Consider the following 18493-nt stretch of genomic DNA (forward strand, 5'->3'; position numbering starts at 1 on the left):
TTATTAGTAATGCTTCTTCGGTTGCAGCAATGTTGTAATCATATGAGCTTACTCAGCAAGGATACAAATGATTTATTAGAAGAATCAATATCGGATAGTATATCAGATCTGACAAAATCTATAAATTCGTTAAATTTTTCACCTCCTGAACTACAATTATCTGATTCTTGTGAATCATTGGACAGCAGCGTCAACATAAGCCTCTCCGAATTTCAGGAATTTGATTTGAAAAATATTTCTTTTAAAAGCACAAAAATTATGGAACTATTTCAGGAATTAGAAAAGATTTCTGTAGACTCAAAAGAAAAAGATAAATGTGTGATAATTTCACAGTGGGTATCGATGTTGGACGTGGTCGCTTATCATTTGAAAGAAGAGAATAAGTCTTACCTTAAAATAATTGGTAGTACGAAAGTAGAAGATCGTCAGAAGGCAATTAATAATTTTAACACTGATCCTGATGGGCCTAGTGTAATGTTACTATCCCTAAAAGCAGGGGGTGTTGGATTAAATCTCACAGGAGCGAACCATCTCTTTCTTTTAGATCTACATTGGAATCCTGCACTAGAAATGCAGGCATGTGACAGAATTCATAGAGTTGGACAGAAAAAAGATGTTTTTATCCACAAGTTTGTGTGTAAAGATACAATAGAAGAGAAAATTTTATCGCTTCAAAATGAAAAAAGTAATCTTGCTGCTAATGTACTTCACGGTGCTAAGAAAGCATCTAAAGGTTTGACTCTGGAAGATTTTAAAGTACTTTTCAATTTAAGATTCAAATGAAATTCACTTTAATGAATGTTAGTTTTATAAAAAAAAAAAAATGTTTTATTTTGGAAACTAGATACATTATTGTTTGTCATAATATATGTTCATTTGAAACAAAAAGGTTTAAAACAATCTGTTATCGGGACCGACAAGAGGCTATGGTTAGCCTATTTGGAAACTGCAGGGCCCGGCTCAAAATCGGGGCAGTATAAATTTTGCAAGTTTTATTGTAGAAGACCAAGCTCTGGCTCTCGGCAGCCTTGGTTCTTAAAGGACATTTTTTATTTATAGGATTTTTGTTTTGCAATTATATTGACCATATCGCATAGGAAAATTCTATGTTATTATCAAGTTGTTTACGATAGTGAATCACCATTTATGTGTTTCTCTTTTATATGTTTTTTAAATTGGTCCCTGCAGAGTCTAATACACATTAACCTTATACCTATTATATGTCTTTTCATTTGTATGCTTTTTTCATACAGCCTCTTCAAAAACATATAAATGGTGTTTCACTGTATATTTAAAAAATGTTCCTTTACATTTGACCTTCCAGAAATGTTTTTAAAAAATATCTCAGAAAACATATTGTCTTTGTTTAACCAATGAACAAAACTGGCATATTTTCCGAACCCTTACTTCCTTACAGTTTAAGCTGCAACATTTGATTCATATCCCACCATAAAATAATAAAAAGTTTATTGTTTTAGTTTTTAGAAGAAAAATTGGTAGATTAATTTTCTTTTTATTTCAATAAGAAAATCGTCCTAATATGAGGCAGTGAGAAGCAAAGGGATGTAAGTGGCAAAATTAAAAATTTGGAAATAACCAGTACCAGGGTTCGAAAATATTATGATATTTTCGAAAATGTTCGATATTTTGATGTATATTGGATATTTTGATATCTTATCCAATATTTTCAATCAGCATAAACTAAAGCTTCAAAATAGTGTACTAATTTTATTACTTAAAGATAAGACATGAAAACGTAGCTTTTAATAACCATAAACTGCTACTACATCTTACAATGATCGTAGTTTGAATCCTAATTTAAAGTCAAGTTCAAAGTGTTGCCAATGAGAAATATGAATACAATTGTTGCCAAATAACAAGAATAAAAATATCACATTCACCCCCCCCCCCCCTCTATAAAAATTCGATTCTTATAGCTCAGTTTAGAATGTAGTCCTTTAAGTAAGTAGGAGGTCGTCTTTGGCGAGTAGGACGAGATGGTGTAACATCCAAGTTCTTTTCCGCCAAATCTTCTGAATTAATGACAGAGTCTGTGTGAGTTGGCGGCGAATCGGAATTGATCATTTCGTTTTCTTCAGTATTTATTTGGCTATCAAAAAGCCTGATGTGTTCTCCTCTTGGAGCTAGATGTCTAATCGAAACAGTTGTCTCCCTTCCATCCGCAAGCTTTACATGAGCATAATCTGGGTTAGCTTCAATTAGTTCAACTTCTTTGACTAGCGGTTCATGCTTGTTTGTAGGTACATGATTCTTCATTAGAATTGGACCAAGTTGAGTAAGCCAAGTGGGAATGGATGAGCCATTATGTGATCTCCTAGGGTGGGAGAACATTCTCTCATGAGGTGTGGCATTGGTGGCCGTGCAAAGTAAGGAGCGAATAGAATGAAGAGCGGATTGGACAACACTTTCTCACTGTTCGGTTCTCATATTGTTAGATCTTAAGGCAAGCTGAATAGTTTTCCAGATTATTCCATTGTAGCGCTCCACCTGTCCATTTCCCGCAGGGTTATAAGGAGTAGTTCGACTCATGGCTATACTATGAGATGTTAGGAACAGTTTTAACTCGTGAGACATAAAAGCTGATCCTCCATCTGAGTGAATGAATGATAGCATTCTAAAAATGGAGAAAATATTCTTCAAATTCTGTATTGCATACCTAATAATGCATTTGTATTTTTTACTTTATGGCAAAAATTATATTGATAAATTTTTCCTTATTCAAGCAAATGGGAACTGTTATGAAAATGCATTTATTACTAAAAAGATCTTGTTAAGTTGTGTAAAATTTTCCAAATTCTTCACAATGAATCCACCTAATTTTTATGTGTCATCTTGGTAAAGTTTAAATTAGAGGTGTTAGCATGGGGGCCCATATGCAAAATGTGGTGGCGACTCAGATATCTTCCCCATGGTGTAACAGGATATTTTCCGCATGGAAACCGATTTGTGTATAGATTTGAGTTATGAAAGTTTGACATTTTAACAACTTATTCATTAATAGCTGGAGAAGAAAAGTTTTTACATTTTTGTAAAGGAAAAAAGTACTGAAAGCAAGGAAGTTCTCATTTCAAAGAGAGGTCTTGAGCCCCCACTTGTCCCCTCAGGCCTATGGGTTATTAGCATGAAGGAAACTTTCTGTTTTGAAGATCTGAAATGCGAGAATGGATGGTCTGTTGCATTAAACTCTCCTACTTTTGATTTTAATACAATTTATATTACATATCTTACTTTCTTGCCTTGGAAAGAAGTTCAAAAAATTTATGAAACATGTCCCTGTTTAATTGATATTGCATATGATATGTGAAATCTGTATATTGAAACTTTCATCCTTAAAAATACAGGAAGTTTTCTATACAAAAAAGTGATGAAACTTCATAATCTTTTTTGTGCTTGATTGAATTTGTATTTAGCTCAATGTTAATTTTTAACTAAAGTTTCACTGTTTGATAATTTTAAACTGAAATAAAACATGATTTTTAATGCATTTGCTGTTTTCATTTCAATGTTTTTTTTTCTACTTATTTTTAAGTTAATATTAGAGACGTACCGAGTAGCACTTTGGCCGAGTACTCGGCCTTTCACTACTCGGCTGAGTACCGAGTTACCGAGTACTCGGCCTTTCACGTCTCGGCCGAGTTACCAAGTACCAATTACGTTTTAACAAGAACCACCGACACACATGTGATGAATTTTGAACTTATTGGAATAGTAGTATAGACCTCCTTGTCCATATAATAGTTTTTAAAACTAAATTCCTGGTGAAATTTAATTACGCATTATATAAACAATTTTGTTTGTCAAAAATTTTACCAAAAAATGATTTTTAAAATTAAAAATAAATAAATAAAAGGTATAATTAATCAAGTTGGAATTAAAACAAATTACAGTAAAATCCCTCTAATGCGGACACTAACAGGACAATTTTTTTTGTCCGCGATAGAGAGGTGTCCGCAGGACAGGGGGTTAATAATGTTATTTGCATTGGAACTGGGGAATTAAAAATTTTCCGCATAAGAGGGGTATCCGTTAGGAGGGGTTTCACTGTATACCAATCAATTATAGTTCTAGTCCGCCAAACATAAATATTTTTTTAAAGCAGATAAAACAAATGTGCAAGAACACTGCAGACACATGTTTCCGCCCCCCCCCCTTACAAGGAATGTCTTTTTCAGTGCATAACATGTGAGCTAGAGAAGGTAAAGACATTCAACAAAAAAATCCAACTTTTGTCGGATGCCTTTAAATCCACGAGCTCCCATTTTGTGCATAGAAAAAGGAATTCCTTGTAACTTCCAAAACACGTATCTGCAGTGTTCCTACACTGTGCTTTTAACATTGTTTTATTTCCTTTAATTTTTTAAGCAAAGGTATTTTTATATTTTTTTATAACTAATTTTTGTTTGTAGCAAATATCCATTTTTAATATAAAAATTCCATATTTTCTATACTTGCCTTTTTTTGCATAATTTTTAATAAACAAGTTTAATAACCTTTGGGGACAGTAAAAGAAAGATTTATACCATTGAAGCATTACAAACTTCATTATTCTCAAAATTTAAATTTGACTTATAAATTTTAATTGTAAATTATTGCAGAATATAATGCTTGCTCTTTTTTTTAATATAAATTTTGGTATCTGTCTTGGACAATATTCAATTTTTTGCAACTACTCGGTATTGGCCGAGTATCTGATCAGAATTTGGCCGAGTACCGAGTACTCGGCAAATTGGCCGAGTACCGAGTACTCGGTACGTCTCTAGTTAATATAATCAATAGGATTCAGTATTCTTTAGCTCTTAAAATTTCATCGGTGCTGCCAACTGGTATTAAAAAGTAAATGAATAAATGTTGAAACTACAGCAATCTAAACTTTAAGAGCCAGTTTTTATTAGAACCAGGCAGAAATGGGGTGTTTGGATATACACCATTTTTGATTTTGCTCAAATTTTTATGGTGTATTCTTTTAAAGATTTTAGAAGACACGTATTTTTCTTTTCCTTCAAAAAAAATTTTGGGGACCTGTAAAAATTCGTAAAGTAGAGCCCGACGTAAAGGTTTTTCCAAATCAACGTTTTTTAAAATTCGATTATTTCTGTGTATTGAGCATCAGCCAAAAAACTTCTTGTGTTGACAATATGAAATTTAGTAACTTTATTTTGTGGCTGACATTCAGTACAGCCTTTTAGGCAGGATTCGTACGGGTCATGGAAATCCTGGAAAGTCATGGGAAAAAAATGAACAAATTTCAAACCTGGAAAAGTCATGGAAAATTAAAATTTTCATTAAAAGTCATGGAAATTTATTTCAAGTCATGGAAAAATGTCTTGTGTAGTAAGAAAATAACAATAGCTAAAAGAGCGCTAGAAATATTGAGTGATTTAGTAATATTGCATGTAAATTGTACGATCTCAAAAACAAATTCTAGTTTTAGAATCCTATTTCATCATTATGTGATTTTACTACTGAGGCATCACTTATTTTGTTTATATAGTTTATATTCTGTAGTAGTAGACATGCACGTTCTTGATTTTGTCACCCGCCTCAAAAAGTGCAATTAAATTGCATCCAAGTTCATTTCAACTACTTGTAAAAATTCATTAATAATTTCATCAGAGTTTATCTCAATATGTTGAAGGCTTTAGAAATTGAAGACTTTAGTCAGGCAATAGAACATGAAAATAGGGGAATTATAATATTCTAAAACAGTGATGCCCAATATACAGCTCTCAAAACTGATTATTGTGGCCAGCTGAAATATCTAGTTTAGAAAAATGAATTTACTGAAAAACGCGGCTTTACTTTAATGAACAAATATACAGTCAAGTTACATGGGTGATTTGTGCACTATTGACACCAAAGGGCAATGTTTTTATGAAGTGAATTTATTATTGGAAACTTAGTAATAATGACTCATTCAATTTTTGTCCCATTATTACTATTCTGCCTTATTTATTAAATATTTAGTAGATATTTAAACATCAGTGTATTACATTTCACTATATTTTTACTTTACTTTGATTTATATGCTAAATATAAACAAAACTAATTTATTAGTTTCTGCAATGTGCACTGATAGTTTTTTCATTCACAAGTAAGTGCTCCAATGAGATAGTGGCATTCACGTAAAAGTTTTTCTCAAGCTTATTTCCGAAAATTGGCAAGTTTGACATTAAATGGTACTATTCTCTTCGTGTAATAAGGTCATGAATTTTTTTATGAAGTCTTGAAAAAGTCATGGAATTTTTTTTTATCCAAATTGAGTATGAACCCTGTTTAGGGATCACCAAACTTTGTTGAAAAAATGAAAAAGTACCATGTTTGAGGCCCTCTGGTTCCCTGCATTGAATCTCAACCATAGTTTTTGTACATAATTCGTGTAATAATATGTATAGATTATTCAATAACCTCATTAGTTACATGACTCACCCTCTTCGCTGCCAAAAATTGGCAGTTTTTGTATCAAAAAATGCTAAAAAGTGCAGTTTTTACAAGCCTTTATCTCTGTGCACTAAGGGTCAGTGTAGAACTGGATACCTGCATTTCAAACTAGAGTACGTGTATTTTCACAAACAAGTGTCAGAACTATGGGCAAATTCTTTTCAAGAACACTTTACATATTTTAAAACAGAAAAATGAACTATTCGGTTTTCAATTCAATCAATATATCCGTGTTTAAACTTCCCCCCAGGGTTGATACTTTGTTGATTATTAAGAATTAATTTGAGAGGGATATAATAGAATACACAAAGTTCATGCAAATTTGTATTTTAACATTATATTTTATCTCAGAAGTAGTTGCACAAGTAGTTGATTAGACTTATTTTATACAATTTGTACTAAAAATCTCTCATTGTTTCGAATATCGTTCATAATTTTATTGATATTGATCTCGAAAGCTGTTTTAAAACCTGGTTTCTGAAAAAAAAAAAAAAAGCAATAAAGAATAGTACATGTCAGAAATGGCTGTAGAAAACAGAAAAGTTATTTACTTTATTTCTTAAATTATCTTCCCAAATTATATCCTCCATTTCACTTATACTGATGGTGATGATGGCTGAAGTTTCCCAGTCTTTTATGCAGTTGACATACTTGAGAAAAAAGATTGAATCTGTGCTTTTGTTAAATATTCTTGAAGAATAAACCTTTTTCGTGTTTTCTTTAATGGTGGCAGTCCGCATTGCTTCTACCGCTTTCTCTAGAGAAATTTTTCTTCCTGATGTTTCACCACTTATAAATATGTCCTACAAAATTTTCTTTCAGTTTAGACTGTACATTCTAGTGAGAAAAATTATTTTCTCTGCACTAACTACCATGAAAGCAAACAATTACTAAGTCATATTTTATTACTTATAATAAAAGCAAAAATATACAATTATAAAACAAGGGTATGGTTGCCTAACTGACTAGTGGGGCAATAAAAAAATGCAAGACAAAGCAGATAACTTGAGTACATTCCGACCTCAATATAAGGTCACCCGCATATAAGCTCACTTTCCTTAAGTCCCAACTCATTGAATAAGGGTTCTGTATTATGGATGGTAATCTTGTATCGAGGTCCGTCTGTACAACTAACTGGATGTGTCGTTAACTTGTAGGCAGTTTCCTCATCTTGAAGTGCATTTTTCGAGCCTGCAGAACCATGGCCCATAGTTCTGTCATTTGTTTGTGAAAAAACATACACTCTAGTTTGAAATGAGGCATCAAGTTCTAGACTGACCCTCAGTGCACTGAGATACAGGTGCAAAAGTACACTTTTTATCATACATTGATGACAAAACTGCTATTTTTTTTTGCAGCAGTGAGCATTAACCATGTATTTAATGAGCCTACTTTATAATTTATATATATTCTTACACAAATTGCTCTCAAAAACAATGGTTGAACCTCAGTGCATGGAACCAGGAGGCCTCAAACATGACACATTTTCACTTTCTTCGGAACAGTTTAGCCACCCTTGCCAGTGTCCACTGAAGATCAGCCATAAAGTTTACAATATATTCCATTTGAGGCACTAAATATCATGTTGTAACCACAAAGATTACTTTTGCTGATGCTCAATGCGCAGAGAAAAGTGAATAATAACAAATGTCAATTTGAGAAAAACCCTAAGTCAGGACCAACTTTCGGAATTTTTGTGGGTTACAAAAAATATTTTTGGAAGAAAAGAAAAAATATGTGTCTTCTAAAATCATTGAAAGAAACCACTGTAAAAGTTTTAGCAAAATCAAAAATGGCATGTATCTGACCTGCCTGACTTTTATAAAAACTAGCTCTTAACACTTAAAGTTTACTCAAAGAGAAAAGTAGTTATTTAATTTGATAATACGTCTCTTTTGAAAACAATCATAATCTATTATTTAATTTTTTTTTAACATAAAATTTTTAAATGAGAAAGTAGTTGAATACAGTTTTCAAATGTAGCTATCGCCTTGCAATAAATACAGTGATGCACACATCCCGGAAGTTTTCAGCACTTGAAAGCAAGTAGAGATTTTGTATTACTTTCTTCTTCTCAACTGGCACCTAGCAGAATTTGTCTAACTTTAAAACAAATTTCTGTTACTCTTTTGATTAGAAGAGTTGAGACATGCCCATTAGGAAAAGCTAATGAGTTTGAAAAAACATGATAGAATGAAGCTGTGAAAGTTGTATCTCAAAGTGATGATGGTGCACTTGGATGTAATTTATATATACACCTTTGTGCGAATTGATGAAATCAAGCCATTTTTTCACAAAATCACCTTTAAAATCAAAATTACCACTTAGTATTTGTCTAGCATCATATTCACTCTACTGGGCATAGAGTCCACTTCGAGTTTTGCACTTTTCTTTGAATAGGGAAGTTGCAACCTATTAAATGTTCATATTTTGGCTATTGCATATTGTTAATTGACCCTCAAAACTAAAAAATTCACCATCGCCGAATTTTAAAACACCGTGGTTGATTTTTAATGAATTTTTAAAAATCCACGCGCAAAAGTGCGCGCTTCTGAAACGTCACAAGCCTACGTCACAGGGCGCGAATGGGCAGCCTTCCGCCGAAGATCCCTTGTTTTCGCTAGGGACATTTTGAGCGCGCTGATATTTTTATTTTTTAGAAATTCAATAATCCTTTTGAACACACTATGGAGGCCGGATTCGTTAAAGCACAATCTAATTAATCTTCCTCAAATAATATCAATGGTGATATTCGAATATTTCCGAGAGGATGAGAGGTTTAATGTTCCAGAAACGCGAGGAGATAAGCCTTTTACGTTTCATCTTCGAAGTCGAATGCACGTTCTTCGATTTCTCCCATGACATGGGAACCGGTTCGCTAGCGTTTCTCTCCTATCGGACGTCACTTCCTATACCATCTGACGTCACAGGCGCTTGAACTTTAAAAATTAATTTTAAAAAAACTACTTATCGTATCGCAAAAAATTTTTCACCTATGATGTTCATACATGTTACTCTATCATATAAAAATAAAATTGAAAAATCGAAAACTTCCCTATTCTTGATCTCTAAACCATGTTTTTAGCAAAGCACAAATCATTTTTACTTTCTTCTATATCTAATATATAGAAGAAAGTATTGGATTCGTGCAAAAATTTTTGAATTTCGAATTTTGACGGATTCGAACGTTTTGAGGTGTGCTGAGTCCATTTCGACTATTTTTGGAAAATGTCTGTCTGTGTGTATGTGTGTCATGTCTGTGTGTGACCAGTTTTTTGTGGCCGCTCTACAGCAAAAACTACTGCATGAAATCGAACGAAATTTGGTACACATATGTGCCCCTATGTGAACTTGTGCCCATTGGTTTTTGGCGCGAATTCCTCCAAGGGGGGTGGAGCAATGGGACGTTTTTTGAGTTTTGCGTGACTGCTATTCCCCAGGAAGTAACTGGCGGAATCAGACAAAATTTGGTCCATATGTTGTCCCTAACAGGTACAGATCCTGATTCAATTTTGGCGTCAATAACTCAAACGGGGGTTGAGCTATAGAACGTTTTTTGCCGTCAATTGTGACTGCTGTATCTCAATAAATAATGAACGTAATCAAACAAAAATTTATCGACAAGTAGCCCTTAGAGGGTATAAGAAATGATTCTATTTTGGTGTCAACAGCTGAAAAGGGGGTGGCGCAATCGAACATTCTTTTTTTCCATTGTGAGTGCCATATCTCAAGAAGTAATACTACGTTCTGGATAAAATTTGGAATAAATATGAATCCATATGTAAACAGGCGTTGGTTTAATTTTGGCGCCAATCGCTCCATGGGGGGCTGATTTTTTTTTATTTGTGTGAATAAAAATAGCTTTTTAATTGCAACAATAAGAAAGATAAATAGTAACAGATTGTTGTCTGCGTTCAGTTCGTGCTTTTAATTGCATGGAAATGATCCGAAATATTATCTCAATGATTTAAAATTTTTAACTGTTGCCATCTTGTGTTTGTTAACAGATAAATTTTTGTAATTATTTTAAGCAAGGCTTTTAAAATAATTTTTCATTCTTTGCTTTGCTTTTGAGATAAATCAGGAATTGGGATGGTCATCAAGTTTTGGCATGTGTAATTTTGTTTTCGTTGAGAATATTGCTTCCTCATAAAGCATGGGGAGGGATCAGAATTATAAGAAAGATATAGAAGAAAGTTTCGTGATGGCCACAACATACTAGTTTCTTTTGTTGTGCCATCAGATTTTTCACTCGATGTCAAAATGGCCTGCCTCTTCCGTGGAGAAATATCCATGGCTAATAAAAAGATAAAAAGTGACCGAATTGAGAAAAAACAGCCAAAATATCTAGAAATTTATAACGCTTAAACAAAACACAATATTTATGACAAAAAAATGTGAGGTTATAGCACCTAATCAACTGGTAGGCAAAACAGTTGTTTCAACAAAGATTGAACAACCCAAAAAATTCAAAAATTAAAAATTCCCGACTTGATCCCATTAATTCGCACAAGGGTGTATTAGCAATGCAGGAATTTAAGCTGAAATCTCAAGAATATATTTTTGAAATGAGTTGTGTATTGGTTAAGAAGTTTCAAGCATTGATTATATTTAAAAAAACTACTTGAAATCATTATTATTATTATTTTAAAACTTTCTATATGATTCTCCATTACATTTCTTTATAGTCTGGACGACCTTTACGAAAACCATACAAAGATATCATAAAAGAAAATGAAAATTTTGAAAAATACTACAAAGTAAGCATTTTTAGTTTAAAATTTTTGTTTGTTGTACATTTTTTAAATCTAAAGCAGTGTCGCCCAACCTTTTTTTTAACTGTTGTCCACATTTCATGTTAAGATGAATCTCACTGGCCAATATACATATAAAAAGTAATTTTTAAAATATTTTCTAGATAGCATGATATAAGAAAATGTACAAAATTGCAGAAAGTGTTACATGCACGTTAATTCCCCCCCCCCTTGTTATTTTAACGGAAAGTAGAGTAACAGTGAACTATTGAGAATGTGTTGTGTTTGTATATCATGCTTGCTGTGGGGGACTATCTTGAATGTGCAATAAAGCAATGGAAACCTACCAGTTGTCCTTGTCAAGAAACAACATACATTCTTGCCAACTCTACTGTTTTTAGTGGGAGACTACCGTTTTTTGCTTCTATCTTCCAATTTCCCGTTTTTTACGATTTTTTTCCGTTTTTGCAGTTTTTTCAGTTCATCAAAAAGTTTCACTTTCTTGTGAATAGATAGCGCCCTTTTCTAGTCTACCAATGTTAGAGAATAAGAATTTTTCCAATTAATAACTGATTTAGTAAAAATTAATTTTTTGGAAGCTTTCCATATTCATGTTCAACAAAGCATGTTCTTTGCCGAAAATTGCTGCAGATTTCAATCTTTTTGCATTGAAAATATTTCAATTATTTTGAAAGTTTGAAGGTATTTTAACATGTGCTACCCTATACCTACTTATTTTATATTTTATTTTCATAAAATATTATTTTTTTTTCCGGATTTTAGTAATTAAAGTTTTGTAGCAACTTTTTTGGTCGAGACTGGGGAATGTACGAAACTTTAATCAAATTCACTCATTATTTTTTTTTCCTTTTTGTACTATATTTTTCTTGCTGCTACCAATTTACTTCCATCAGTGAAAAATCCCCATTTCACTTTAAATTTAGTATTAATGTTATTTAAAAGCATAATTTAATAATTCTGTTGTGAAGATATTCCTATATCACCTATATACCTGTAAAGGAGTCTCAAGTTTTTTTTCTTTCGGAGGTTGGCAAGTATGAACATATGAAAAAGAGAGGGAAAAAATTACAAATCAAGAATTACTGTATCATTTCTTGATGATTATTTTTCACATCCACGTGTGAAGTTTGCATCTGTTTTTCAGAAAGCAGAATATTTAGCTCCTGAATATTTGTAATATTTTTTCTTAATACTAGTATTGAATGAAGATGATCAGTTGTTCTGTAAGGTTCAGAATGTACTTTTTGATTCAAAATGTTGAATGTAACTATGGGCCACCTAAATCAGCATCACTAGCCCCTTAGGGCCCAAAGGCCATAGATTGGACATCACTGATCTAAAGCACTGCCAAAGTGGTATAAATACAAATACAGTAGTACCTTCTTTAAGGGACACCTCTATTTAAGGGGCATTTTATTTAGTCCCAGTCCCTTTAAATAGGGACCTTCATGTATTTGCCTCTCGCAGGACCGGCTCTAGAAGTTTTGCGGCCCCGGACAAATCTCCTAAGTGCCACCTCTCCCCACGGTAAAAAAAAATAAAGAAAAAATTAAAAGAAAAAAAAAGAAACGTTCAAATGTTACAAGTTTTAGTTTTTGCTTTATAAATACAGTTTATTTCCTTTCTTTTTGATAATTCTATCTTTTTAATATGAAATGTTCTTCTAAAAATAAAACCTCAACCGCCACCCACTAACATGGTTATGATTGAAAGCAATTATTTCGCTTTTGTCTTCATCAATCCATCGATTTTAAGTCCGCCCACAGCTTCCTGCACTGTCCGACAGTGGCACAACCAAAAAAATTTTTTGTAGGGGGGAGGGACACGCTTAAAATTTCTCGTATGAGCTAAGGGGGGGGGGGGATTCTCCCCAGAGAATGTTTTTAAACTGTAGTCCTAAGAACACAGTTTTAGACGGTTTAAATGGTGGAAAGTTTCAGGGGGCCTTCTGAGGAATTTTTAAGAAACTGAAGTCTTAAAACCACAATAGGTGGCATGTGATTAATTCTTTTGAAATTATAGTTTTTTCATTTCAGATTTCATACGGAAGCAACGTCTCACTCTATTTAAAGTTTACTGCGTGCTAAGCAACTAAACAAATTGTCGTTTTTAAAAATCCATTTTTTTTACGAATTGGATGATATTAGAAGGAGGTGTTCAAGGCGCAAGGGCTTTGTCCAGAAGTTTTCCAAAATGGAAGTCTTAAAAACGAGACTGCCCCCCTTATTTGGTAACGTTAGGGACTCTGCAATGCTTTTAAAATTGTAGCTTCAAAAAAAAAAAAAAAAATCTTATATGATTTTTGATGTTGTTAGAAGGTGAGGTGTTTGGTAGTTCTACCCCTGGAAATGTTGCAAAATTGAACTACAGGAAACGAGATTTGAGATGCCCTTTAATGATTTTGGCTGAGTGAGTAAGGAGGCTTCCGAAGCGTAGCATTTTAAGGATTTTCTTATTTTTGGACTGTCAAGGAAAAAGAAAGGAAAAAAGAGAGGTGAGGATGAAAGAAATATGAGGAGTGGGACGTGATTAACTGAGCAATAATCTGTAATTATCGAAAAATTTAATTTTAAGGGCTCTTCTTAAAAGAAATCAAGATTTTTTCATAACATTCTATATTTTTCCAATTTAAATTACTCCTTTTTCCTGAAGAGAGTTCATTTCTTCTCTCTAATAATATGGAATATTTTTCAAAAAAAAAAAATATACTCAGTCCTGTGGGGGAGGGGGGGGAGTAATCTAAGTCCGGACTGCAGAAGTTCAAAAACTGGACAGCCAAAAATGTATAATTATTTAAAACGTGGTAAATAATAATTACTTGCTAAACTATTGCTACATCCCACAGTGCCCCTGTAGATGAATTATGGCTCTCTAGAGAGGCAAATATATTTGGAGAAATTGTCTATCAAGTCACTAAATCAATTTTAAATCAATTTAATATTTAATGCATGATAGATCCCAAAGTACTCACAGATGTGAGCTTAGGTTTTGCCAGGGAAGTTCTGTAACACTTTTAAATGCAGTGAATAGAGCTGATTTTATAATGCAAGATTTTGCTATCTTGGTGCGCAGCATAATATTGAACATTTTCTTTGTTAATAAGTCTCTAATTATTTGCTATGTTATTGCAAAATTTCGGGGCGCCCCTAAAAAGGTTTCATGGCTCCTCTAAAAGGTACACAATTTGAGAATCATTACTTAGAGACTTACTAAAATTCACCCCTAATGCATAACAAGCCTAAAAGCACTCACATCTGTTGTTTTGCCTTTGAACATTCTTAATGTACAATGATACAGAGCCGATTTACTAAAGCCAGATTTCGCCATCTGGGGGGAGCCTCAGAATATTAAAAGGTGTTGTTATTGAAGTACCCAATTATTTGCGTGCAACGTTGTCAGTGGCGCGCGTTTCTTATTTTACTGATACGAAAAAAAAATACTACAACCCTTCCAAAACAACGCCAAAAGATAGCTCATAAAAGCTTTCCCCTTCCCTTGTTTCAGCATCGGTACTGACGAAACAATCGACAAGAAGAGAGTGGCATGGCTGTAAAGCAGCACATATCCTAGGGACAAGAATCAGGCAGAGGATTCTGATGGTAATCAGACCGCACCCCACCCATTCTTTCTTGCTTCACAACTAGACAATCTGACGTTGAGGACAGCAATTACGGTGCAATAAACGCATGGGAACAAAAAGTCCTATAACGTTCACCTACTTTTCAGATTCCCACAAGCAACAAAAAAGGAATTATGTTGCAAAACTTTTGTACAAGTTTGTCCCTTCTGAAAAATGTGTTTCAGATATTCGAACCAAAATGCCGCCCCGGACAGGGGTCCGTTTTGTCCCGTGCTAGAGACAGCCCTGCCTCTTAATAAGGGACAGTCTGAGAGAAAAATTACAGAAATTAATGTATAAATGCATTCAAATTATTGACTTTGTTATAATACTAGGTTCACTTTTTGTCCAGAAATTAACTGGCAATAGATTGTCTTGACATATACATGTAAAAAAATGGTTATATACTCTTAAATTGTTGCTGAAACCTACATTCATGGTTTTCCTGCTCACAAAAATTCATTCATATGAGCTTAGATCCGACTGGTAGTGTGCCACTCATGACAAACTTTGTTCAGAAAACTTGAAATGTAATCACACAGTTTTTTGCTTTGTATTACATTGTAAATTACATGGCATCAAACATTCACGTAACAGATCAATTCAAAACTGTAATTAATGAAAATCGGTTACAAAAGTTTGATAAACTGCAATGGTTTTGATAAAATTTTAATCTTTTAACTTATTTTTTTCCAATTTGAATAATTCTGAATTTTAGTTTGTATTAAGCCTTTTCAATACTCAATTTTGAATGTTATTAGTTTATGTTTATTATGAAATTATACTGAGTGAATTACACAGCGTGCATCAATTCATCTACCTCCGAGGAAGGGACACCTCCATATAAGGGACAAGTTATCCAGTCCCCTTAGTGTCCCTTATTGAGATGTTCTACTGCATTAAAATAAATTTTCATAAAATCACAGACTTTGTTTAGAGTTTTATTATAGTACTAGAAAGTCGCCCGTCAAAGTATGACAGGGGAAAATTGCTTCTTTTCTTCTACATTTCAATGAAGCAATTGCCTGTTTGGTGATATTTTGATAGTTGGAATTTTAATCCTAACTCCAGTGGATTAACCCTAAACTCCAGTAGATAGCGTTCATAGTAGATCGCTTTTTGTTTCTTCATTCCCGAAAATGACACAGTCCTACCAGTAAAACATTTAAGTTACCGGATCGAGTTCAGCCTTGTCGCAATGAAGCGTTCCCATTGCCAAAATATATCAAATTATCATGCCGTGGCGCGATTTTCATTGTTGAAACACGCGGTTTACTCGATCATCGGGTATTATTTATATGAGGATTCTTGACTAGCTAAAGATTTTTTTTCCATATAATGAACAGTTAATCTGTTTGTTAAAATGTTTGTATGTTTACCTCTGTATTTATATAATTGTGTATCTGTCTTTTCTAACTAGCAAGTTGCACATTTCTAGTTAGATAAGTATTGAAATGTGGGGCAAAGTGAAATACTTAGGATAACTTACCTTTTTTAAAATGATCAAATTGAAAATTTGTTTTCAGAATTTCAGTGCATTAAGAAAGAATAATATATTTTGCAATAAAACTTGCATTTAAACATTATTTTTCATTTTTGGCAGTAAATTTGTGCCTCCAAAAATAAAGAAAAAAATAAATTTTTTTTAGAGGTGAAGGGCAAAGTGAAAGTTTTCCTTCCTATTTTTATTTCATTCATATTCATGCTGTAACTAACTTTTAAACATTTTATGAAGGTGCAAGAGATAGTACCTGCCGAAGAATGGGATGAGTTTATGAAATCTTTAAGAGAAGTTCTTCCTGCCACTTTTAGAATTACAGGATACAGAGGGTGAGTAGTTAGTTTTCCTCCAATCATCTGTTTTTTTTCTCTCTAGAAATGAAAATTGCTTGAAATACTCAAATTTGATACAGCATTATTGTTACAAAAATGGAAAATCTTAAAAATAAATTAGATATAAAAGAATTTTTTTAAAAAAGGGGGGGGAGGAGGGGGGATGAGATAATTAATGACATGACTTAGAAAAAATTGTTCTAAGAAAGTTGTTGGAAATTCATCGTGTTTTTTAAGTCCATGATAAGTAAATTTCATGATAAAAGGTGAGTTCTGGAATTTAAATTAAACAAAACCCAATTATAAAATACAAATTTGCAATAAAAGTTACCTGCTAATAAGAGCAATTGTAAATCGGGAGAAATTTTTCAGCAATGAATGCTCAAATTACATGTTTTTTTAGTCAGAATTCTAGAAAGTAAAAGTTAAATTATTTGCTAAAATTTGGTTTTGTACATTCAAAGTGGTCGATTGTAAAGCCATAATTTTGATAAAATTGAGGAAAAGTTCTTTGAGAAGAACTGAAACTAAGTAAATATAAATTTTTTATGTTTTAACATATGTAGTACTAGACATTTTTTTTATCATTTACATAAAAACAGTAAGTGCTTTAATTTTGGTGAAATTCATGTGTATATTTAATTAACAAAGAGTAATTTACCATTTATCATAGTGATAATGAATGTAATACAGCTAGAAAATCACTCATCAAGGTATGACGGGTGAAAATTGCTTCTACATTTGAACGAAGCCATTGCCTGTTTGGTGATATTTTGATAGTTGAAATTGTAACCCTAACTCCAGTGGATTAACCCGACACTCCAGTAGGTAGCGTTCATAGTTGATCGCTTTTTTGTTTCTTAATTCCTCTGAAATGATACAGTCTTACCCAGTAAAACAGTTAAGTTACCGGATCGAGTTCAGCCTTGTCCCAATAAAGCCTTTCCCTGCATGTTAAACATTATCAAAACATATCAAATTATCATGCCGTGGCGCAAGTTTTATTGTTGAAACAAGCAGATTACTTGATCATCGGCTATTATTTATATGAGGATAGGGGCCGCCTAATGTGATCACTTTGGGACAAATACAATTTGATAACAATAACCGACTGATAACAATAACCAAAAAAAAATCCAAAAGACACAAAATAATGTTGCTGTTTTTTCAATGAAGAAGCATTTATTTCTGCAACCGCAAATTAAAATTACAATGGTTCAACTGAACACAGTTTTAAATTACTAAATTAGCAGAATGGAAATATCTTAATCGTAAAAGGGAAAACTAAAATATCCTATTTTGAAACACATAGTGATAGGTGAAATAAAATATTACTGTTTACTCACACATCCTTTCCTCTCACATTTGTAAACCATAGTTTCAAAACAGATTCAATTACCAGCATGGTTTTGCAAGTTGTTTAAATTTTCATTTAGCTTTTTTTTGTTTTTAATCTCGTCTCGATTTTTTAGGAACTTACGAAGTAATGGCTGGGAAATTTTTAGCTGTGCTGCTGCATTTCTTTGACTCAACATAGGTCAATTGTCAAAACATTTTAAAATGTTAGTTTCCTTCCTGACTGTCAAAGCATGGCGCTCTTCCTCCATGAATAAAATGTTTGACCATTTAGAGTGAAGTTTTTAAGGTAACTGGACATTGAAAAAACGTCTTCTACTTTACTAAAAGAAGGGAATTTTATTTTCCCGGAAGCTACATTAATTCTCTCAAAGTGAGAGGAACTCACCACCTGCAACCATGTAAGTCCTACATTCATCCCTGCAACATGTCCAGCGACAGAGTTTTTTCA

The 18493-nt window shown here is 32.9% G+C and overlaps 1 protein-coding gene across 1 annotated transcript in view; it reads left to right on the plus strand.

Moving 5' to 3' along the window:
- Positions 1-18493, plus strand: part of LOC129230650 (RNA cytosine-C(5)-methyltransferase NSUN2-like) — a 60265-nt gene that overhangs the window by 2004 nt on the left and 39768 nt on the right. Inside the window, exons 2-3 of the mRNA XM_054865067.1 lie at positions 11148-11219; positions 16589-16683. Of these exons, the coding sequence (XP_054721042.1) occupies positions 11148-11219; positions 16589-16683 (167 nt within the window). The remainder of the gene's footprint in view (positions 1-11147; positions 11220-16588; positions 16684-18493) is intronic.

The sequence above is a fragment of the Uloborus diversus genome, chromosome 9 (genome assembly GCF_026930045.1).
Source record: "Uloborus diversus isolate 005 chromosome 9, Udiv.v.3.1, whole genome shotgun sequence".
Classification (NCBI taxonomy): Eukaryota; Metazoa; Arthropoda; class Arachnida; order Araneae; family Uloboridae; genus Uloborus; species Uloborus diversus.